Here is a 25239-nt window from a genome sequence, read left to right as displayed (position 1 = left end):
TTTTAAAAGCTATACTGCAGTCAGCCTCAAAACAAGTTTGGCATCTCTTTTAGAGATGTTTATGAAAAAAGGAGATATTAGAGCATCTGCTTGGATCTCCTGTCTCTTTTCCCTGAAACCAGGAACTCTTCTTCCCACCCCTTGTCTGTGACCAAAGGGGAGAGTATTGGGATTCACTCCTACCCCTAAAGTGGGGAATGGAAAACACTGGCCATATGAAAACTACCCTCCTATGCTATTTTCGGCCCTTAATTATCTTGGCCAATCCAAGGCCTGGACAACCTTTCCAGAATAATAATCCTCTTCTCCTACTTGTTTTATTTCCCCTCTACTCTTCCATGAACACAGCCTACCTTCTCCTGCCATTCCAGCTTCTCCTCTACCACCAGTTGCCCAGTGAGGATCTAATGGAGGCAAGCCCTGGCAACTGTTAGGGTGGGGGAGTTGAGGTGCTGATGGATTTACTACCCAAGTCACAGGCTGCATGATGTGCTCCAAATGAAACAATTAGGGAGGGCTGGTATTTCTTGAAACATGCATTTCTTTCAAAGTCTTGGTTTGTATTAAATGAGGAATTTAATCTATTAGAGTTCTTTGAAGGGGTTAACAAACATGCGGACAAGGGGGATCCAGTATACAGGCAGTCCCCGGGGTACGTACAAGATAGGGACTGTAGGTTTGTTCTTAAGTTGAATTTGTATGTAAGTCGGAACTGGTACATATTGTAGGGGAAACTCTAGCCAAACATTTCTCCAGAGCTCAGTTTTATTCTCCCACACCTCACTTCCCTCAGTCCTTTATTCTCAAGAAGAGTTGTCTGCTGAGAAAAGCCGCTCTGTGTCTCCCTGGTCTGCTGGGAGGTGCGCTAGCTTTGCATCTCCTTGGTCTGCTGGGGGGAAGCAGCTCGTGCAGGTTTGCCTCACCCCGTTTGTAAGTAGGGATCCGATGCAAGTCGGATCCATGTAACCCGGGGACTGCCTGTACTTGGATTTTCAGAAAGCCTTTGACAAGGTCCCTCACCAAAGGCTCGTGTAAATTACATGGCCATGGGATAAGAGGGAAGGTCCTTTCTTGGATTGAGAACTGGTTAAGAGACACGAAACAAAGGGTAGGAATAAATGGTAAATTTTCAGAATGGAGAGGCGTAACTAGTGGTGTCCCCCAAGAATCAGTCCTGGAACCAATCCTTTTCAACTTATTCATAAATGATCTGGAGAAAGGGGTAAGCAATGAGGTAGTAAAGTTTGCAGATGACACCAAACTGTTTAGGATAGTCAAGACAGAAGCAGACTGTGAGGGACTCCAAAAAGCTCTCACCAAACTGAGTGATTGGGCAATAAAATGGCAAATGAAATTGAATGTGGATAAGTGTAAAATAACGCACATTGGGAAAAATAACCCCAACTATACGTACAGTATGATGGGGGCTAATGTGGCCACGACAGATCAGGAAAGAGATCTTGGAGTTATCATGGACAGTTCTCTGAAAACTTCCACAGTGTGCAGCGGCAGTCAAAAAGGCAAATAGGATACTAGGAATTAAGAAAGGAATAGAAAATAAGACAATCTTACTGCCCCTGTATAAAACAATGGTACGCCCACATCTTGAATACTGTGTACAGATGTGGTCTCCTCACCTCAAAAAAGATATTTTGGCCTTGGAAAGGGTTCAGAAAAGGGAAACTAAAATGATTAGGGGTTTGGAACGGGTCCCATATGAGGAGAGGTTAAAGCGACTGGGACTTTTCAGTTTAGAAAAGAGGAGACTGAGGGGGGATATGATAGGGGAATATAAAATCATGAGTGGTGTGGAGAGGGCCTATAAAGAAAAGTTTTTTATTAGTTCTCTAAATAGAAGAACTAGAGGACACCAAATGAAATTAATGGGTAGCAGGTTTAAAACTAATAAAAGAAAGTTCTTCACACAGCGTGTAGTCAACCTGTGGAACTCCTTGCTGCGAAGGCTAGGACTATAATAAAGTTTAAAGAGAAGCTAGATAATTTCATGGAGGTTAGGTCCATAAAAGGCTATTAGCCAGGGGATAAAATGGTGTCCTTGGCCTCTGTTTGTCAAAGGCTGGAGACGGATGGCAGGAGACAAATCACTTGATCATTGTCTTTGGTCCACCCTCTCTGGGGCACCTGGTGCTGGCCACTGTCAGCAGACAGGCTACTGGGCTAGATGGACGTTTGGTCTGACCCAGTACGGCCGTTATGTTCTTATGTTGTATCTTTGCTGAAAAAATAGGCAAAAATAACCAAATAGTTTTCTTCTCTCCCTATGAAGCTAATTGCTATAGAATGATGGCAACCATTCAATTTATAGAATAAAATGCAATAGAGTTAGGGTTGCCAGATGGTTTCAGAAAACAACAACAAAAACAATGCCAAGAAAAAGTTTAAGCAAAAAAAAAGACCCCGAGTTGTTACGCAAACAAAAACAAACAAACAAACCCAAACCACCGTGGCCCCTTTAAAAATTGCATGGTGAGGCTTTTTAGCCCTAACAGGCTGCCGGCAACTGCCCGACATCTTTCCTTCCTGCGCCAGGCCAAACAGCTCCCCGATAAGCACTGGGGTTGCCAGGCTGCCTCTGTATTGAGCCGGACAGCCCGGGATTTTTGCCTCCTGGCTTGGTGGGGGGAGGGAAATCAGAAAGTACCAGACATTTTTAGGTGTTCGGTATTTTCTGAATTTTTTTTTTACTGGACAGAAGGCGAAAATAACAGACTGTCCAGTTCAATACCGAACACCTGGCAACCCTAAACCGAGTCCCCTGGAAATGTTTCAAGAGAAATCGGCGTCTCACCAAACTACAAAAAATGGCTGCAAGATGGCAGTATTCCACCATCACAACAAAATAACTTCATGGCCGTTTATTAAGAAATATTAGCTTTTATTAGAAGGGTGTCATGTTTTTAAAGTAAAACGGACATGATTTATGCTTCTCATTCATTTGCTTAGTACAGTGGTCTCCAACCTTTTTATACCCAAGATCACTTTTTAAATGACAGATCAAGCCAAGATCTCCCGCCCCGCCCCTTCCTTGAAGCCCTGCCCTCTCTATTCTCCTCCTCTCCATCACTTCTATCCCCAATCCTTATACTGATGCTTATTTTTTTTTATTCTTCTGTAGGAAGAGGTTTTTCCAACATTTGGCCTGTCTACACTGGACCAAATGTCAGAAAAAAACCCTTCTTTTGGAAGCCACCTTATTCCTTGTGGAAAGAGGAATATAGGGGTGACCAAAAGAGCCTGTTTGCTCTTCCACTAAAAAAGTGGAAGAACAAACGCAACCCTGGATGCAGAAGAGTTTTTCTGGGATATCTCCAGAATCCTGAAAAACTCCTGCAGTCTAGCTGGACCCTTGCTGTGTTGAGACAGGATGTGTAGGCTCTGGGGTGGGAATGAGGGATTTGGGTGTGGGAAGAGGTGAGAGGTGCAAGCTCTGGGAGGAAATCTGGATGCAGGAGGAGGTGGAGAAGGGGACACTGGCTCGGGGAGGGGGCTCTAGGCTAGGCAGTGTTGGGATACTAAGCAAGCCACAGGCTTGCAGATGTGAGGGTGCAGGAATTTGGGTTGGGGGATGTGAGGGGCTGACGGCATGAGGTTCCAGTGTTTGATAGGCTCAGATCTAGGGTCTGGGGAAGGGAGAGTGCAGGAGTGGTTGTGGCCAGATGGGGGCTTGGCCCCAACTGGGGGTTTGTTGGCCAGGCTTCATTTTTAAATAGAATTCTATGTTAAACACAAAAAGTTTCTGCATTGTCTTTATTTATTGGGGAAGGGATAGCTCAGTGGTTTGAGCATTGGCCTGCTAAACCCAGGGTTGTGAGTTCAATCCTTGTGGAGGCCATTTGGGGCAAAAATTCATCAGGGATGGTACTTGGTCCTGCTGTGAAGGCAGGGGACTGGACTCGATGACCTTTCAAGGTCCCTTCCAGTTCTAGGAGATAAATAAATGGAGATTGCCTATTTATTTATGCGAATGGCAGGGAACCTGCCTTGAGTCAGGGGTCACTGACCCATAGAAAAGTCATTTGGGAGCAGGGGACACAGTACTGGGGAGGAGTGCTAGTGGGTTCTGGAGCAGGGAACAGGGTGCCAGTGGGGGCAGGGGAGAGGGGGCAGGATGCCAGGACAGGTTTCTGCAGCAGGGGTCAGGGTGCTGGGGGGGACAGGTTTCTGTAGTAGGAGACAGAATGCCAGAAGGAACTGGTTTCTGCGGGGGGGCAGGGTGCCGGGGGACAAGTTTCTGCAGGGGGGGGGGCAGGTTTCTGCAGCGGGGTCGGGTGGCAAGGGAAAGTGAACAGGGGGCCAGGAGGGTGGGGGACAAGTTTGGGGCAGAGGAGAGGGAACAAGGTTGGGGGCAGGGAGTTCCCTACACCAGCCACGGAGGGAAGCCTCCGACCCGGCTCCCTCCGGACAAGCGGCTGCCCGGCCAGCTGGCCATGGTGCTCGGCCAGGGTGCCACCAAGCTCCACGTGGGCAGGTGCAGAGGGGAAGCCGCCCAATCAGCTAGAGCACAGTTCAGCCTCCTCTGGGCTGAACGCCACAGCCAGCAGGCCAGGCAGCTTCTCCTCTGTGCCAGCCCACGTGGAGCGTGGTGCACACTGGCTGAGCGCCATGGCCAGCTGGCCGAGCAGCTGCTTCTCTTCCCTCCAGCCTGGCTGCCCTGCGCTCAGCCCAGGGAGGCTGCGCCTAACTCCAGCTGTGAAAGCCACAGTCAGCTGGCTGGGGTGTTTCAGCCCTCCCCATCTCCCACCTCCCACAATTCCTCGCAGCTACTCACCTGTGTTGTTGCTCAGTGAGTAGCTGCTCCTCAAATGAGGAAATCTAATGTAAATGTACTGCGCAGGGGCGCAGTTCAGAGAGGGCTAAAGAGCTACTCTTAGAGTCCCTGAGATCTACCGGTAGCTCACAATCTACTGGTTGGTAACCACGAGCTTAGTACAAGGGATGTAAGCAAATAGTCAAGGACTCAACTACTCACCCTATCCCAACCCTTGCTACCTCTGTATCAGTGAAGGGCATAGTCAACTAAACTAACCAAGCAGGGTGCGGGGAGCAAGGGTTTCACTGCAGTTTCATACCACCACAAGCCAGGACTGCTTAGTCCCAGCTTGTGCCGAGTCTGAGCTACCCCTGCTGCAGCTCTGCAATTTAAATGTAGTAGGAGTTGGACTTGCTACAACTGCAGAGCCACAGCAGAGGTAGCTCCTGGATCAGAGCGAGCCAGGACAGAGCACCTTCCCTTATCGACTAATTGTGTAGTCGATACAATTTGTATCGACTACGTGGTGTTTAGTCAGTTACCTGCCTCTTAACATCCCTAACTGGGTACAGGTAAATTAAAAAAAAAATCTGACAATAAGACAGATAAGTATACATTTTTATGTCAGTCTTACCAAATTGAAGTATACTTGTTATTCTACTAATAAAAGATCATTTCTGGGTACAGTTCCACGACAACAAACTGGAGTAACCAACAGGTTTCAAGTCTTAAAATCTCATGCTCAAGTACTAGGCTTACAGGCAGCAGTATAAAACATTAAGAAGTTGACCTTGAGAGCTCCACAGAGAACACATTTACCAGTCAGTTGTCATCACAAGAACTAGAATTTTCTATATTTGACTTTCAATTCTCTTATAAGGTTACAGTTAGAATTAAGAGTAGAGCTCTTTTAAACTACATACAAAGAAAGAAAAAGTTCTTATTTTCCCTAAGAAACGTTACTTTTCCAAGAGCATGCTCATCAACTCCCACTTCTAAGTACAAGTATTGGTAGTATGTAATACCAATTACTGTAAGTTATATAGTACTTTACATTTTGCACACTGTATAAACTGATTAAACCTCAGCCCCTGAAGTACTAATTTTTTAACCTTTAAAATGGGGTAAGCAGCTTCCAAAAATCTCTGTACTCAGTGAATAAACTCTCCAACTTCCCAATAATGGGCAATACTAAAATGTAAATAGTTATCCTCAGGTGATCACTGCCCCTTGCTTATTAATCTGTACAAAAATGGTCTCAAATCTTCTTACAATCAAAATCACTTTTTTGAATTTAAAGGCAAGCCAAGACCTATTCTGCTCCTTCCTAAATCCATGCTAACACCATCCCTCCTTCTCTGTTACTTGCTTTCCCCACCCTCATAGGGCTGGGGCAGAGGGTCAGGCTCTGGGATGGAAAGGAGGGATTTGCAGTGTGGGAGGAGATCCATACTGCACCTGGGGAAGAGGGCTGGGGTACAGGAGGGAGTTGGGGAGTGATGCAGGGCTGAAGCTGTGGATTGGGGTGCTGGTCCTGGGAAGGGGCTCATGGCTAGGGCTCATGGTGCTAGAGGCAGTATGGGGTGCAGGAGGGCACTCAGGGCTGGGACTTGGGATACAGGAAAAGGCAGGTGATTCAGGGTGATGGCTGGGAGAAGGGCTGGGGTGCAGCCTCCTGCTGGGCAGCACTTATGTGCAGCTCCCAAGTGGCAGTACAGGAAGGCTAATACAGACTTCCTGCCTACCCTGGCCCACATGACACCCCAGAAATCAACAGTGTGCCCCTATGGCCCCCAGAGGTGGGGGACAGAGGGCACCTAACTCTCCCCTAAGGTCTCATGGCTATGAATAGGGAACTGTGGCCAATGGGAGCTGCAAGAGTGGCGTTGTCAGGCAGAGTAGCATACCAAGAACCCTGCTACTACCCCTCCTCTTCTTCCAGGGCAGCGCTGGCTGCTTACAGGTTCAGTGTGGGGCCAGGGAAGGTAGGGACTTGGTAGGCATCACCTAGTAAGGCAGGCTCCCAGGTATTGGTTAGCCACCTCCCTCTCCCACACCTCCTGTATTCTCCTGCTGCCAGATCCCTGCATGACCATAGGGGAAAGGGGAGGCAGTAGAAGCTGCCCCTATGCAACCAGGGTGAGGAGGCTGGACTGGTGAGGTCCCACAGTGGGATCCAATGCTAAATCAGTTAAGTTAAACTTAGCATTTAACTGGTTAACTTATTCACAGGAATTTAAAATCTCTATTAGCAGACTGGTATGTTTATACACTAGACAATCTCAGAGAAAAATATTGCAGTGGTTATAGCTTGTCCCTTGTGACCTGCATTCAAAGAGGGTGGGAAAGCTGCTAGTGGCATCCTCCCCACACCTCTGGGCAGGGGTGGTCTGGCTGTCTTCGAATAGCCAGAGATATTACAAGAGCCCAACAAGGAACTTCGAAAAAAAATACTATCACCCACAGCAGAACTGAACAATGCTTGTTGACTGTTTTAATATAGGATCAGATGCTTTCCTGAACTTGTAAATGCAAGTGCAATCTAATTTACAAATATTGTTTGCTTTGACTACTTCTATGCATTCTCTAGTTATTTATTCCTCCAAAAACAGTTTTGAGGGTCAGGTGAGCAGAGAGAAGGAAAACCCTGTAGAAAAAAACATGTCATACAAAATTTTAACAATTCATCAGGGGTAAAGCTTTAAAATTGCAAAAGAAATAAGCATTTATGCCAATCCACATATACCAGCGTAGTTTATTGTGACTACACATATACTAACCACTCATGGATCAATGTGTGAAAAGCTATGGTCTCCCTTGCTACCCCGATATAGAGTGGTAGAAGTAATAAAGCATCCTATAATGTTACATATGGTTTATTTGGCGTGCAGGAAGAAACCACTCTAATTCCCCCAAGGACTGCAAAGGTTAAAAAGTCTGGGATTTTTGGACTTATAGGACAGAATCTGCAACTTTTGGATTTGCAGCTTAAGACCACCCATTATGCCTTGGTGTATTTCCTTCTCTTGGTCTGCTGGGACTCTTGGGCCTTTTTTCCTGACCTCTGTCTGTCTCCATGCCGTCAGTCACATAGACCCTCCAAGCCCCTTGTCCATAGTCCAATTCAGCATTCGCTTGCAGGATCTCACAGAATAGGTCTCCACTAGTCCTCTTCATCAGGGTCAGGCATTCTACACGCATGGAGACACATCCCTCAAGACTAGAATGCCAGAAGCTGCTGCTAAAACAGATGTATAATTTGACTTACAGTCACAGGGGAAAGAAGAAAAGAGTCTCAAAACTCCCTTTTAGCCCCATAAACACTTAATAAAGAGGCTTACTGGTATTTCAGCTTCATCCACTTTGGAACACTTCAGCATAGTACCACTCTCCAGACCATCATGGTGAATACAACATACCAGAAGCAAGCAGAGAAAAAAAATTCTGTAGCGTGAAGCTTTAAACTTTTAGTCCTTATTTACCTCTACTAGCATCCTGAAGCTACCCAAATACATATGTAGTTAGCCTATTTATTGCAATGGTGCCAACTGAACTCAGCAAGTGATGTGGAAAAGTGTTGCACTGTAGACAAAGTAGGAAGGCAGCCATCCCTAGAAGCCTTTGGGAGAAACACTGCAGAATTTCTCAACAAGTTTCATCAAAATCTCAGAACAGGGACATCCCTATGCACATGATGCACTGAAAATCTCCTCCAACTCCCAGCACTGCTAACAGCGAAAGAAAAAGCAGGTGCCAACTCTTCAATTTTTTAAAATCATATAAGTAGAGGTAAAAGTTGATACTTGCATCTTGTTATCTTGGGATGGGATTAGAGATGTAAGTGACTAGTCATCAAGTCGCTTCTCCTCCCCCCTTGCTGCTATAATCTGAAAGAGGTGGGGGGGAAGAAGAGGACCGGGTGCTGGGGGGAGCTGGCTCCATGGGAGGGGCAGGGGCACAGCGGCAGCATTCCACCACTGAACTGTACATTTCAAAGACTGAAATGCCATGTGGAGCCCAGGGCCAGAGGAGAGTCCCGGAGTCAACAGGGGACTCCCTGCATGGAACCTGGTGTCAGCACGAGACTCCCCGCTGGCCTCAGGCTCAGCATTTCAATCTTTGAAATGCAAAAGAGCCCCTCCTTTGGCTCTTGTACATTTCAAAGGCAGAAAGTCGCATGGTACTTCCGCCTTCAAAATGTAGCTGGGCGGGCTCTAATGGAAATTCCATTGACTATTTGATTAGTTGATAAATCTAATTTTAAAAATCTCTAGATGGGATGGGTACCACCTTTAAATCAGAAGGCTAAGCAAAAATCCATGGATGTACTTGCCTATGGTCTCTTCCCTTTCATAAGGCTCATCTCCATTTCCTTGGCAGACTGGCGAACTATACAGGAGTCTCAAAAAGGTCCTGGCTTGTTGAGTCCCTCATACATTTTCCTGCTCCTCATTGTTTCTGGCAGGGACCTGTGTAGGGCTCCTTAGAGATACGTGGTCTGCAGGGTCCTGGTGATGTTTTCATTAAGTATAGCATGCAGTTCCTTGCAAAAGCAGCAGTAATGAGATTCAACACCAGACCTATTGTCTCCTCTTCTGGCCTGAAGTTCCTTTGCTTTCATACATAACTACTACTGATCCTGGTCAGATCACCTTGACTGCATCCCTACTGCAATCTGCTACATGTCCACATTTCTGCAGTTTGTTCATAGCTGTACTTGCACAGCTTCTTCTCTCTATAGGCTCAGGAGATCAAATGCAGTTCTGTCTGGAGTAGGCAGGAAGTATGTAGTATCTCTGTATATAGAGCCAGGTCAGTTTTGGCAGTTGTATACAACAAGGGACAGGTGGTGGGTGTTTGCACCAAGTGGGCATTCAGGAAAAGGCATTTCAAAAATATGTGAGGGTTTGGCCCCAGAGTTTAAAAAATTGTGACCAGAACAGGCACTTTCACCAGGAATAGGGTATTGTGGAACAGCTACTGAAGGACGGTTACAGTACACACCAGCCAATTAGTGTCTCCAGAAAGGTCACTGCACCAGTTTATACTGGATGCACATTTTGAATGTTAATTATTCCTTGTGATTCCCAAGTTAAGTTTTTTATTAAATGCTAGATTCTGAAACACAAATTTGGATGTTCTGATTTGCTGAATACTAGCTTATTGCAATCTGGCCTGATTCAATCCCTGCCCTTTTCTGATTGAAAAGTCTAGCATTTTTCTTGACCATATGCAATAGACTATATCCTGGGAGCAGGGAGGAAAGGAAAAACCCTACAGAACTTATGAATTCTGTGTTTTGACTGCAAACTCCATTGTGGATATAGACTTTACCTTCTGTTGTCCCGTTACCCTCAAGTTGGGCTGAAATTTTAAAATCTGGTAGCAGAACGCCAGCAATAAGAGGGTCATTGATTTAGTACTACCACACAGAAACTGAGTCAGCACTAAACAAAAAGCTGGCTCCTACTCAGGAGAACTGGCTTATCAAGGGAGAGGTTGCTTAGCAATGAAGTCACCTAATAGGGGCTTGGGATCACTTGAGGAATCTGATCTAGGAGTCACCAGGCAGCAAAACAGAAAAGTTTTTAAAAGGACTCAAGGGGGAGACAGAAGATATGTCTACACTGCATTTTAAAGCATGCAGTGGCAAGTGAGAGCCTGGTTGCTGCAGGTTTTAAAACATAACAGACATATCTAGAAACACACAGATGGGAGAGGAGACCAGAATGGCCTGATTGAAATAAAAAAAGTTTAAAAACAGATTTTAATCATTTAATCAGCAAGCAGAAAACTTTGATTTAAAATCAACTTTCATCTTGTTTTGCACTTATACTTGAACTATTTTCCAAAAGGAAAGATCATTCTTTTTGGTTGCTTAAAATGTGTTGATCTGCAGCTAAATATATTAGATACTTCTTTCTGCTAATTATGAGGGTACACTATATCTATAAATTTTAGCTTGTATAATTACTTAAATAAACATTTTTTAAATTTTACATTTTAAATAAGTGATACATTTCTTATTTACTAGATTAATTTTACTTGTAATTTTTGTCAAGTTCTATGTGGATGGAAATTCAAATGCAATTAAAATGCACAAAGAAGAAATCTGTTAGTTTGTAAAACACATTTTTATAAGCTGTTTTAACTTAAAACTGATTTATTAAACAAAGTGGTCACTGGATTCTTTAAATTTTTAACACTATTTTCTTTACATAACCAACACATTTTTAAAGTTATATTTGTTGGAAGGGAAAGGGGGGGGGGGGAAATCCCAAGTTTATATTTAAAAGATTCATCTTGTTGAAATCAAGAGCCAGACATGTGCAATGCAGAACTTAAATATTTGGATTCTATGTGCTTTGCTATGGCAAAGCAAGTTAAATCCTAGCAAAACAGTGAAGATGGTCACAGATCAAAAGGTGTAAGGAACGGACAAAGCATTTTTTCTTTCATGTGAAAGAAAAGTAAAGTGTTTCTAAAAGGGAAATTACAAAGTTAAAAAATTTACTTAGAAATCTCCTTGCAAATTCACAGCAATAAAAAAAAATATGACTCAATACTAATAATGAAATATAGATCCTCTAAACTTCTAGATCACTAGTTAAAAGTCATAACTACAGATTTAGATAAACTTGTTAGGTTGGCTGTTACATAATCTATGCAAAATTGCTAGCAACCCAGCTCCTGGTTAATGACATTCAAATTAAATAATAAAAAAAAAAATCAACCTTATTAGCAATTTCAGCAGAGCACTAAAAGGCTTAATAAGTTGAACCAGCAAACCTCTTGCTTCTAGTATACAGGAAATTCCCACATAAAATAATAAAGAATCTGGAGAGCTTGCACAGCTATTGCTGGCTCTGCGAATAAGCACAGAATTTGTGTCCCTTTGGCTTGAGTAAGCACCTAAATAAATCTGGTCTAAACCCATTTTTGGTATTAGTGTAATTACACTGGTTACGGGGAGTGATTTTTTTACTGAAGTAGTTATACTATTCTAGTACACTATAAATGAGCCTTGTGTAAGTGTAGTTTATTCTTATACATAGATAATTGAGGTATAACCATGTCCTCAGTAAGAGGGTTATAGAACTTACACATACCAGTGTAGTTACAGTAAGGATGGTAAAATGTGTTTTTGTAAACATGTAACTGTTGAAATTTACAATGGTTACACATTTACACACAGGGAACGTGGTGGGAGCTGGTGCTCATGAGCACCCAGTTTTGTGAGAGGCAGGGAGGGAAGAGGGGGCCTCCACAGGAGGTAGTACAAGCAGGGATCCAGCTTAATAACCAGCTCCCTTCCCTATGCACACGGGCTCCTGCCTTCTCCCCCCTATCTCTGATGCAGAGGCATGGGGTGTTGCGTGTAACCATTAGGCTCATTGGCTAATCATGTACATGGGTACATGTTCACATCCATATGTACAAACATCAGTATTTTAAAAAGCCCTTTTTGATTTTGATCTGAGGAAGTGGGTCTGGCCCATGAAAGCTCATCATCTAATAAACCATCTTGTTAGTCTTTAAAGTGCTACATTGTCCTGCATTTTGCTTAAAAAGCCCTTAAACTTACAATTAAACTGTCAGAAAACAGCAATATAATTGTGAACTTTTTAACTTACACAAGTTTTTTAAGATATTAAGATGGTACACACAAAATAAAAAAGAAAGTGCTTACTAACATACAAGCACAACAGTCACTTTCAAGTTACTCTATATATTTTCAGGAAAAATAAATTACAGGAAAGATCTGTGAAAGGACTTTTTAATCTGGTATGTTTGTATAAGTTATAGAATTCAATTCCAATTTTCCTATCAGCATAAAACTAGTATGACATAAAACTTGCTTATAACCCCATTTTTTTTTAATGTAGCCTAATCCAAGAACATGAGTTTCCTAATTTCTGATCACATGATCTGCTGAAGTGAGAATATATATATTTGCAGACTATTTCCTTTCCTATTTTATTTAAATACTTATTTTTAAAAATTCAGGTATTTTAAGTCACCTATAAACAAACAAAAAAAATCAGAAAACCTACGAAATTCACTCTGTAGATAACTTAAAGTGATTCTACATTTATAACTGAACATAAATGGCACTCGGTTCCAGGCTATAGGCATTCAGTTAAAAATAAAATCCATGAATTATAAAGCCATGACACAGGAGAGAAATAGTATATGGCAATACAGATCATATATAAAACCTCAATTTTTAAATGGGTTCCAATTTTAAAGTAACTATCTCTATCATTAGACACCCAAGCATAGTTTTAATATTCACCATTAAATGGCTGCTTAAAGGTAAAGAACCCTAGCAATCAGTTACTTTAGTTTAATTCAGCTTTCCATAAACTGGTGACAATTCCATCATGACCTTTTCATGCAGATACAGTTACATTAGCTTATTGAACAATGATGTTATGTTCTGTACATTTGAGCATCATAAATTTACACTGTGATACAAACATCAAACACTTGAGAAATTTGCTAATTTAATCAGACCTTTCCAAATACTGGTAAGGATATGAACCTGATTGGACTAAACTGCATGTCTCTAAGGCCATGGTCACCAACCGGTCGCTCGCGAACTACTGGGCGATCTCAAGGCCTCGACCAGTCGCTCGCGAGGCGTCCTGTAAGCCCTGCCCCCATTTCCCTCCTACCCCCCAGAAGCCCCACTACTTACCTCCAGAGAAGACGGAGGTAGTGTCGGCTTCCGGCACACTCGGGTTTGGCCCCGGGGCTTCCCGGCGCAGGGAGCGGGTTGGCGCCGGGACAAGCGCCCGCGGGACTTCCCGGCGCGGATAGGGGGGTCAGCTCCCTGGGCAGGCGCGTGCGCGTGCGAGGCTTTCCTGCACGGGAGGGCGGTGGGGGGTTGGCCCCGGGGCAGGTGAGCGCGCGTGGGGCTTCCCTGCATGGAGGGGGAAGTTGGCCCCGGGGCAGGCGCGCACGGCTTTCCCTCCACGGGTGGGGGGGTCAGCCCCCTGGGCAGGCGCACACTCGTGTGAGGCTTTCCTACCGGGGCGGGAGAGGGGGGGTTTGGCCCCGGGGCAGGCGCGTGCGGGGCTTCCCTGCGTGGGTGGGGGGGGTCAGCCCTCTGGGCAAGCGCAAGTGCGCGCAAGGCTTCCCCGCGAGGGTGGGGGGGTCGGCCCCCTGGACAGGCACGCGCTGGTTTCTGGGGGGGGGAATGCTGGGAGGAGGGAGATGAAGGGGACTCTCTGCCTCCACTGGCATCCCACTCCCCTGTCCTCAACTACAGAATGCTGTCCCCACTCCCCAAACTCTGTCCCCACTCCCATCCCCACTCCCCGAACTCTGTCCCCACTGGCACTCTGTCCCCTGCTGCAGAATCCTGTCCTCTGCCCTCCCAGCACCCTGTTCCCTCTCCCCTGCCCCCAGCCACAGTACTCCGTCCCCACAAAATGTATAATTATAAATGCTTCATTTTAGATTTAAATAGCATGAATAAAAAACAGACCATTTATTTCATAACTATAAACACATGATTTTAATTGTATGTGATTTTAATTGTATGTATCGCATAATTTAAAAATAAACTGTTTATCTGAGTGTGTAAGTAAGTGCTGGGGATAGCAAGTGATGGACAGGAGGAGAATAGAGAGGGCGGGGCTTCAAGGAAGGGGCAGGGCGGTAGATCTTCACCTGTTCTGAGATTTAAAAAGTGATCTTGGGTGTAAAAAGGTTGGAGACCACTGCTCTAAGGCAGACTGTGATGCGGTGAAGCAACCCCACCCTAACCCAGGGCCAGAGAAGTCTCAAAAACTGAGACTGGCCAGCACCTGCCATGGTCAGGAAACGGTGGGGCCGAGTTTAAAAATCCCGAGCGGGGAAAGCAGGAGGGGCCATGTTGGGTGCGAGCACAGAGGGCGGACGCAGATGAGGCACCAGGGAGAGCTACGGAGGTTGGGGGAGGGGGCCCGCATGACATCACCCGCCGAATCCAGGGACGGGGATAAAAAGGAGCCGGCGCTGAGAGTGAGGGGAGAGTGCAGGAGGAGGAGGCCACCAGGGCTAGAAAGGGGTGTCTCACCCCTAGGGGAGGAGAGAGGAGGCGGCTCGAATGGCGGAGGTAGGAAGTGGCCCAGGGCAGGATCATGAAGCCCACGAGCAAATGAGTTTAGGGGTATCTCCTCCATTTGCTAGGTTAGGGAGTCAGGCTCCCTACCTTAGGGCCCTGGGCCAGGACTCAGGAGAGTGGATGGGCCCAGGCCAGTGCGATTGCCTACTGTGTGTAGCTGTCAAAAGTCAAATAGGAATATATGCTGTTGCGAGTTATAAAGGTGGCAGATAGCACTATAAAACCAGGTTGTTGAACGAGATGAGTCGCAACTTCTTACACAAACCTCATGCCTGATTTATCAGAAGGCTTTAGAAGGAAGCAGAGATAGCAAAGTTTGCAAAATGTATGTTAAAGGGTAAGGGTAAGTAGTATATTGACCTTACACAAGCCATGTTAGGGCAGACTGATGGTCCAGAACTGTAAGATCAGTGACCTATAGCAGAGGAAGTCAAGACATCAACAATCAAGCTGTGCCAACCTTTGACCGGTTTCCCTGAGCCAGAACATCTGCTAGTAAAAAGCACCATGGCAGCAACATTGCCACCTAGCTCCTTGACAGCAATTCCAGCTCCTATTCCACAAGAGTCCAGCTCTTGCTCTTCTCAGAGGAGTTCACATCTCCCAAATCCATTATCTTAAAAGTATAATATTTTCCTCTTTTGCCTTTTATATTTGTTAGGAGACAACCCAGACATTTTTTCTATAATTTTAGTGTGAGAAAATGGTTGTGTGCACATGTGTTAGTACAGGCAGTCCCCGACTTACGTCGGATCCGCAGTTACGAACGGGGCACTTCCTCTCCCTGGTCTCCAGCTGGCCGCCCGTTCCGCCGCTCTGCTCTACTCCCCCTCCCGCTGGTCTGCAGACCAGGGGGAGGGGGAGCAGAGCAGAGCAAAGCCACGGAGCCCGAGGGCAGCAGCATAGCCACGGCGCGTCTGGGCTGTCCCGCTGCCCGCGTGTTCCGCCGCTTTGCTCCCCATCCCCCTGGTCTGCAGACCAGGGGGACGGGGAGCAAAGCAGAGCAAAGCCACGGAGCCCGAGGGCAGCAGGATAGCCACGGCGCGTCTGGGCTGTCCTGCTGCCCCCGTGCTCCGTGGCTTTGCTCCGGACGCCTGTGGTACAGCAGCTGGGGCGCTGCCGTTTGGTCCCGTAGCGCCGCTCTGGGCGCCACTGGACCAACCCAGCAGCACCCCAGCTGCTCTGCCCCAGGTGTCCCCAAGTCAGCAGCTGCTGAAAATGACCAGTGGCTGACTACAGGAAGCCCCTGCCCCGGGCTTCCTGGAATCAGCCGCTGATCAGTTTCAGCAGCAGCTGACTTGGGGATGCCTGGGGTTCTTAAGTTGAATCTGTAAGTCAGTCGGAACTGGCATCCAGATTCAGCCACTGTTGAAACTGATCAGTTTCAGCAGCGGCTGAATCTGGACGCCAGTTCCGACTTACATACAGATTCAACTTAAGAACAAACCTACAGTCCCTATCTTGTACGTAACCCGGGGACTGCCTGTACCCATAAAATCCACACATGGAAGGGCGTTTAGCCTTTACTTCCTAAGCAAATTCCCCAGGTTAAAACAGTCATTAACAGTTGCACAAAGATACTCATTAAATACAGAACATAATTTTAAAGGTCCTAAGAAATGTTTAAGTGTCGTATGTCTGCATCTCCTATCCGGGAGAACATAACATAAGAACGGCCGTACTGGGTCAGACCAAAGGTCCATCTAGCCCAGTATCCTGTCTACCGACAGTGGCCAGCACCAGGTGCCCCAGAGAGGGTGGACCGAAGACAATGATCAAGCAATTTGTCTCCTGCCATCCCTCTCCAGCCTCTGACAGACAGAGGCCAAAGACACCATTTTATCCCCTGGCTAATAGCCTTTTATGGACCTAACCTCCATGAAATTATCTAGCTTCATGTTTTGCTTCTTTTGCCACTGCAGTTGCTAGGAGAGCCCTAAGGAACTAAAGATACAAATTGATATCCAGAGGTGCCGATATAAATCGGTACCTCTGGATATTAATTTGTATCTGGCACAAAGCTCTAGCCAATTGACTAAGGGGTTCCCTGAGATAACACTTCACTACCAGAACACCCCAGCTTTTCTTCTAGATCAAAGATTCTAATTTATTTGTGAACACCTGGCCTCTAAAATGTTAATGACTTGATGGGGAGGGCAAGGGAGACCTGGAAATAGTCGGGGAAGCTACATGTTCTGTTGCATAGGAAACACCCAATTTTTTCATCACATGCTTAAAGTAACAGAAACCACCATAAAATACAATTCAAGTTCTTGATCCACAGACTATGTTTGAGATCTGCTCACAACTACATACTCAAAACATATAAATGAATGACTTCTCCCCATTCCACTACAAAAAAAGCATACAGAAGATGGCTGCAGGGGGAAGCAGCACACAATTAGAAAGCACATAGCAGTGGGGTGGCTTAGCAGAGAGAACAATGGTCTGGGACTAAAAAAACCTGGGCTCTATTTCCAGCTTTGCCAGTGACCTACTATGCGAATTCGGCAGTGTCACTTCATCTCTGCTCCTTATCTCTATACAAAAAATAATGTTCCCCTCCTTGAAGTGTACTGAAGAAAAGTGGTAAGTAAGAATTAGGTATTCTAATTACCTGTTCACAGGAGCATCTGAATTGTTCACACACACGTGACAAACATAGTTGCCTAAATGAACTCCTAACAACATTAATTTCCTAGGTTTTTTTTAAACAGAAAAATGGCAAAAAAGCTTTATTAATACACAGTTGAGATTGCTCAGTGACAATTTGTGCCCTTCCAGAATACTGAGTTCAGCAATACTCAACAACACTCAAACTTGTGAAAACCAGGTAACCCTAATTAAGGTACGTACCCCTACAGCTTTAATTCTGCTTCCTTTGAGCAATGCCCAATAAGGCACTCTAAGACTATGTTTACACTACTGCTTATTTTGGTAAAACTTACTCCATTCCTTAGCAACAGAAAGCTAGCATGCCTGGCACTGTGGTGGCGGGACAGCTTCTTCCATTGACATAGCTACTGCCACTTGCTGGGAATAGTTTAATTATGTCAATGCAAGAACTCTTCTCCAGTGGCACAGTGACGCCACAGCAATAACTGTACCATTAAAATGTCCATACTGAAAACACAGTGTAGATTATACAACTCCTTCAACTTCCATCCCTATGATATCCTCTTCCTTCTTATGCACATCACCCTATACTATCATGGATCTTTTGTTAAACCTCACAGATCATACCCATCTTCCATCTAACTGCTGACAATCTCCATGACAAGCAGACCTGGGAGCACTACTAACACAGCCTATACAACATAGCAATGAAATTAGATACCTTCCAAAGCCCAGGTGTTTACACGTGATTGCACACACAAGATTCAGAGAAAAAGGCAAAACACACCCACAAAAACAGATCACCTCATATAGCTCTTTCAAAGCTGCTGAAACTAGGGATGTGAATAGGTAACTGTACCTAGAAGCAGACAGCCGCGGGTGGAGGGTTTCTCCAGCCCTGCCAGGCCCTGCATGAAACCGCTGCTTCCCCACCTTTCCAGGGCTGGGAGCTGGCAGTCCTGCACAGGGCTGCCGCTTTCCCCTCAAGACAGCCCTGCGTGGGGCCAAGAGAGTCTCCCTCCCTCTGTCTGTCTGCCTGCCACTCCCTGGCTGGAGCAGCCTCCTGGCCTGCCCCCCTTTTAATCAGTTAAATCAAGTGCTTAACACTACATTTAACCAGTTAAATTAAACAGAATTTTACATCCTTAGTTCCAATAGAGTTGCACTTAAAGAATGTAGCTGGAATACATAAATATAAATCCCAGTGGCTACTGACAGCTTAGTTTGCACAGACATTTACCTTAACTCTGTCTCCTGGTTTTCACATATTTGAGTTTTGCTAACACATTTTGAATCAATGTTAAAAAAAACACATTGCGGCAGTGAGTCTCAAAGCCCGGGCCTACAGCAGGGATGGGAATGGCAATTTGTGGCCCACAGGAGCTGTAAGTGCCTGTACCTGCTGCTGTGCAGGTAAATACAGTGGCGATGATGCGCCATGGGTTAACCCTGGCAAACTACATCCAGTCCACTGGGCCAGATAGTGCCCACCACTGATCTATAGCCTCATGCTATGGCACTAAAAACAGTCATGTAAATATTCCTGTTTAGGGTGGAACTCCAGTTTTGAAACCTCCACCTCAGTTTTCAGGTACCAACCTGCTCTCTGGAGTTTTGATTAAACTTGTTTTCTCCCACCTTCCACAGTGAAGATATAACCTTAGAATGCAAGGGGGAGGGCTGTAGAGATTACAGTGTTGCTTTGACATTCCTCAGGATGGAGAGCTCACAGAGCTGGCTCCCCCGCCACTTCACGTGGTCACAGGAGCAAGCCAAATATTCCAGCGTTGGCCCCCTGCACCACCCCCATGCAGCCGCCGTCTGCAGACCAGACACAAAGCTGCCCAGTGCACCGCGCACCCCTCGCGAGGCGACCCCTCAGTGCCCAGGGCTGGGGCAACAACAACTGCCCCGGCACAGAACCGGCTTCCCGGGGCCACCCCCTGCGCCAGCTCCCCTCAGCCCCACCTGCTCTCCGCCCACCCCGGCTCCCGCCGGCCCCGCCCCACTCACCGCTTCTTGGGGATGGTGGCCAGGACCGGCCGCTCCGCCCTGCACTGGTTCGCGGAGAGGAGCCGCTCAGCCTCCGGCGCCCGGCTCGCCGGCGAGCCCCGCAGGTGCCCACAGAGGATGCGCAGCCTCCGCTGGGCAGCGGGCTGGGACCCCGAACCGCCTCCCGCCGCCTCGGCCGCCATCGCACTTCCGCGTTGCGCCGCCGGGTGAGAGGTCACGCGCTGCGGTGGGCGGAGCGGGGGGGAGAAAAGAGACGCTGCGAGCGCTTATTGGTACTCCCGGCATGCACCTCTCTCGCAGCGCGCCCACCGGCCGAGATGAAGCCCCGCCCCTCGCACCTCTGCGGAGGCAGCGCCCCGCCCACTTGCCTGCGTGCGGCCCCATTGGGGCTTCCGGGCCCGCCCTTTGCTGGGGCTCCGCCTGCGGTCAAGGGAGCCCGCTCATCAGGCCCCGCCGCCCTGTCTGCAGCGGCTGCCCCCTCTCGGTCAGCTCGCGGGGCACGAGCGGGATTTGCCTCAGTCTCCCCCTGTGCGGAGACACAAACGAGCTGGGAACGGCCCCGGCACAAGGCTGCGCCGGGAGGTGGGGAGCGGGGTTCGGTACCTGCGCTGGCTGAACCCCACAGGCACTGGGAGCGGGAATTGGCAGGGCTGGGGATGTGGCAGCTCTCGTTTAGGGCTTGGTTCAATGGCTCTCGGCGCTCCCAGGATGCAAATGATTCCCTCACCCTGGCCTACGGGCTCAGTAAGCAAAGGGTGAATCAAAAGCTGTGAAAGGCATTATGGTTTTCAGACCCAGCCGTTGTATCGGTGGCTGTGTCTACACTGGCACGATCATGCGCAAAAGCGTCCACTCTTGTGCAAAAACTTGTCGCCTGTCTACAGGGGCAGTGTGTTCTTGCACAAGTAAACTGATGTTCTAATGTATGAAATCAGGGCTTTTTGTGCCAGAACTTTGATGCTCCTGCTCAGGAATAAGCCCTTTTGCACAACTGTTCTTACGGAAGAGGCCAGTGTAGACAGGCAACATAAATTTCTTGCGAAAGCCATATGGTTAAAATGGCCGTCAGAGCTTCCTTGCACAAGAGACCATCTACACTGGCATAGATGCTCTTGCGCAAAAGCACATCTCTTGTGCAAAAGCACATGCCAGAATAGACACTCTCTTCTGAAAGAGTTTTTGCACAAAAACTGTTCTGCAAACAAGTTCTTGCGCAAGAAGCTGCCTGTGTAGATGTAGCCTTATAGAGAGAGCCTGACTCCAGAGTTTAAACACTGTCCTCCTATCATTCTGAGCACCATAGGTGGGGATTAGCAACTCCTAAGAAATCTGAAACCTACCTGGTATTTTTTATCCCTTTGCTCATTCTGTCTTACATTAGGTGCAGGCATCTGTTCCTCCTGCTGCATACACTCAATTACCTGACACCCAATCCACAATTTGGTGGACATTAGATGATTCAGAGAAATTCAGTGTAAATTATTGTTCTGAGCCAGCAATAGGCAATAAACTGCCCACAGGCTGGATATGGTTCACCAGAATTAGCCCAAGCCGTCTGCCATACGCTTTATTACCTGAGCATCTGCAGGTATGACCATTTGCAGTGAGAGCCAGGCCACCACTACTGCCAACTCCCGTTGGCCGGGAACAGAGAGCCACGGCCAAAATGTTAAAAATACACAATTACTGGTTTATAGTCAATAGAAATAAATAGCTATAGAACTTGGCTTCAGCAGAAAAAATACCTACTGCCAACAATGGAATTTAGTAATGAGTACCACTGAACTGATGCTGGATACAGCTTAGCTGGAACTTGAGATAAAAATAAACCTTAAATACGATTTCAGCAATACCTTTGTCACCCTTGTGCAACATGAATAATGTAGACAAGTCAATGGAAAAAAGTTAGTCCTTTTATCACAACGTTCTTCAAATTCCTTCTAAGTTGTTCTCAGATAAAACTAGTAACAGCAAAACAGTAACATCACTGTGTGAGGATCTGTGTGTAACTCACCTGGAATCCTGTTGGGATGGTGCTAAATTGGTGCGACTATACTGAATAATGTGAGCATAAAATAATATGACTTGAACATGGCTGAATAAGAGGATTCTGGAAGCATGTCCTCTAAGCAGAAGTGAACTGAAGCAAACTGGCAAGAATTTCAGACTGGACTGCATGCACAATCTATACTGAACTTATTGGTCAGTAAATAAGGAAAGTAAATACCATATCAGTGAAATTCCAGCATAGAGTACAAGCTGACTTGGTCATCATAACCTAGCATCATAAATTCACGCATAAGCCAGAGTGAATGATTGATGAATACTGTGGATGTGAGATGATTTTGGGTAGAGTACCATTACACCTGCCTCCTTCCAAAATACTTAGTAGGTTAAAAAATAGTAACTGCACACCCACTGGGCAGGCTTTTAAGAAACGTGACTCCTTTCAAAAAAGTACGGAAGCAAAGTAAATTACTGGTGGTGGGAAAAAGCCAGTGACACGCCTCTCTCTTTGTGGATTATAGGTAGTGGTAGAAATGTAGCCGTGTTAGTCTGGTGCAGCTAAAACAAAAAACAGGACTGTGTAGCACTTTAAAGACTAACAAGATGGTTTAACAGGTGACGAGCTTTCGTGGGCCAGACCCACTTCCTCAGATCAAATAGTGAGGAAGTGGGTCTGGCCCACGAAAGCTCATCACCTATTAAACCATTTTGTTAGTCTTTGAAGTGCTACATTGTCCTGTTTTTTGTGGATTATGACACTGTGAACCAGAGGGATTTTAAGGCAACCAAGGCCTTGCTTCAGTTGATCAAACCAGAAAACTGAGAATGAACAAGAAAGAAAAGGAGCCATCTGTAGATTGGTAACCACCTTCCCTATTTGCCAGACAGGCACTGTGTGGGGCCAGCAAAGGAACTGTCCAGGTATGTTTGTGAAAGAGGCTCATTTTAAGGGAATGTATGTATAAGTGTGTGTATTTGGAATGTAAAAGATTTCAAAAGTAGTAGTTTGGACAAACAGACAATGTAACTTAAAATACAAACAGTACAAGGGAAACACTCCTATTGTACAAACATATAAATGGAAAACACAAAATAAATGAACCACCTTGAGAGTAATAATATTAGGGATGTTACTTATAGTCGTTTAACGATAAACTTGGGCTCACTGGTTGATCCAAATCACTACACGCATAGGTGGAGGGAGGTAGGAGCCAGTGCTGCGTCCCCATGAGCACTGAATCCTGCGGCGCTGCCTGCTTTGATACAGAGGCATCAGCACAGGTGGCATGGGGCTCCCTGGGAGTGGGGCTGGGAGTGCACTGGCTGCCAGCTCCACCTCCAGGGATCAATGAATAATTGTGTAATCGCTAAGATTTGGTGTGGTTATATGTTTATTAAATTAAACAACACCTAACATCCCTAATTAATACTGTACGATATTAATAATAGGTAGGAGAATTAGGCACCTAAATACCTGTAGGCCTAAGTGTCTACATCATAAGCACTGCCTTTCAGGTGGTTGCTTTATTGGCAGGCTCATCTGAGAGGCCAACTATGGGAACTATTTCTCCTCCTTTTCAGAAAGTCCCTCTAAATGTGAGCAGAGACATATTTGTGGTGAATTTATTCCCATGCAACTGTTACATTTGTCCATTAAAGGGTGAGATTTAGTATTTCCTGTAAAGCACCTGGTTTAGCCCACTGTTACAAGGATAGATGGACAATCAGTCTGCGATGGCATAGCAATCCTATACTTGTTCAGCCACTGACATACCTGTCATTAATAAAACAGAGGATTTCTTTCTCTAGCACTGGAGAGCCAACAGCTTTCACCAACACTGCACTAGTATTATTAGAAAAGAAACATATTGTTCACAATAGGGCAATGTAGTGCATAGATGAGATAACAATGGCAGTTCTCTTTGGAAGAATGCAAAACAGATTAAGCTAGTCTCATCTGAAAAAGCTGCCAACTATTTAGACAGCAGCCTGCCCTTTCAGCTGAAAACATGGGAAATGGAGCAGCACAAATGGGTGAACTACTTGACTCTCTGAAATATTTTGGAGATAATTAATCTCTAGCACTTTTCCTTGTTTGATAACAGGCTAGCTTACTGCTCCATTACATGCATTGATATCCCTATAGAAGACAGACATTTCCAAATTAGTGAGACAAAAAATCATTTTATTTATCATTAACACATTATTTTTACATTGCCAAAAAATGATTGTTCCTCTTTGTGTGCAGCGTTCCTCAACACTGCAAGGATAGACTTATAGGCAAAGAGCAACTGCAAAACAGAATGCAAGGATAAGGAAAAGTGCCAGACTCCAAGAATGGTTGAGGAAAGAAGAGCTACTGAACACATACAACATGACTGGGCCGAAAATAATTGCACTTTTTAAAAATTCATATATTGTGAAAGGAACCTTGAGGCAATCATTCCCAAGGTCATTGGAAACCAACTGCATCATGGGTAGGGTCCTAGCAAATTCATGGTACTTTTTGGTCAGTTTTAGTCATAGGATTTAAAAAATAATAAATGTAATTATTTCAGCTATTTAAATTTTAAATTTCACAGTGTTGTAATTGTAAGGAACCTGACTCAAAGAGGAGTCGCATGGGGAGGAGGGGGAGGTTGCAGTACTGCCACCATTCTGCACTGCTGCTGGCGGCTGTGCTGCCTTCAGAGCAGGTCAGCTGAAGGGCAGCAGCTATTGGCCTGGAGCAAAGCCCTGAAGGTAGAGTCACTGACAGAAGCAGCATATTAGGGTACCACTTATACTGGACTCCCTTATACTGTCCTGCTGAGCCAGGCCCTCTCAAGCTTCTTCTAGGACACACACATAGGACACACACAGACATTGGAATCAGCACACTACACGAGAAGGCTTCAGCTAAGGAATTGCTGTGCACACTGTCTCTGGAATGTAAACCCAAAATGGTACTGTCTTGCACTGCACAGAGAACTGTACAACATAAGCTCATGACATTTGCTCTCTCCCTCACTGTGAAGGAAGATATGCCCAGCTTCTTGCTCTTCAGTTATGAACTCCACAAGCTGGTTTTAGAGAAAACAAGAACAAGTTTATTAACTTCAAACAATAAATGTTGAGGGATTACTAGGGACAGTAAACAGATCAAAACAGATTACCTCACCAATAAAACACTGTGGAGATGAAGAGTCATCAGGGCAGTCAGCAGCCACCACTATCCAACCACCTGGCTCTGAAGGCAGCAGCACAGAAGTAAGGGTGACATGGTTTGGTATTGCCATCCTTCTGTGCTGCTGGAAGGGTACTGCCTTCAGAACCAGGCACATGACCAACAGCCACTGCTCTCTAGCCACCCAGGTCTGAAGGCAGCTCAATAGTAAGGGTGCGAGTACCACAACTATCCTAAAATAACATTGTGACCACAGTTAAACTCCCTTTTGGGTCAAGACCTGCAATTTGAGAAAAATCTGGTCTCCTCCATGAAATCAGTAGAGCATAGGGCAGTGTTTCCCAATTTTATTTTGCCACAGAACCCTTTTAAACTCAAAAGAATTTTGCAGAACCCCTAATAACAGGCTAATATATGGACATCAGCACTGAGTAATGACATCATCAAACTCACTCTCTAGCTAAGCTGGCATTACAGAGGGACACTTATCGTGGCAAACACAAATGAAAATTGTTTTCAATAAAATTCATAAATGCTTAAATAATAATAATA

At 45.8% G+C, this 25239-nt stretch overlaps 1 protein-coding gene across 3 annotated transcripts in view; it reads right to left on the bottom strand.

The window, feature by feature from the left end:
- Positions 1-19753, bottom strand: part of AGPS (alkylglycerone phosphate synthase) — a 150895-nt gene extending 131142 nt beyond the window's left edge. Inside the window, exon 1 of one of the 3 annotated variants that reach the window (XM_075933712.1) lies at positions 19515-19753. In XM_075933712.1, the coding sequence (XP_075789827.1) occupies positions 19515-19696 (182 nt within the window). In that variant the 5' untranslated portion in view covers positions 19697-19753. Of the gene's footprint in view, positions 1-8112; positions 10593-19100; positions 19410-19514 lie in introns of those variants that run through there. The other 2 variants (XM_006119452.4, XM_006119454.4) reach the window with 2 other exon arrangements.
- Positions 19754-25239: the final 5486 nt, after the last annotated feature.

The sequence above is a fragment of the Pelodiscus sinensis genome, chromosome 7, assembly GCF_049634645.1.
Source record: "Pelodiscus sinensis isolate JC-2024 chromosome 7, ASM4963464v1, whole genome shotgun sequence".
NCBI classification, from domain to species: Eukaryota; Metazoa; Chordata; order Testudines; family Trionychidae; genus Pelodiscus; species Pelodiscus sinensis.
Note: the sequence above shows the minus strand (reverse complement) of the source record. Positions and strands in the feature narration are given on the sequence as shown.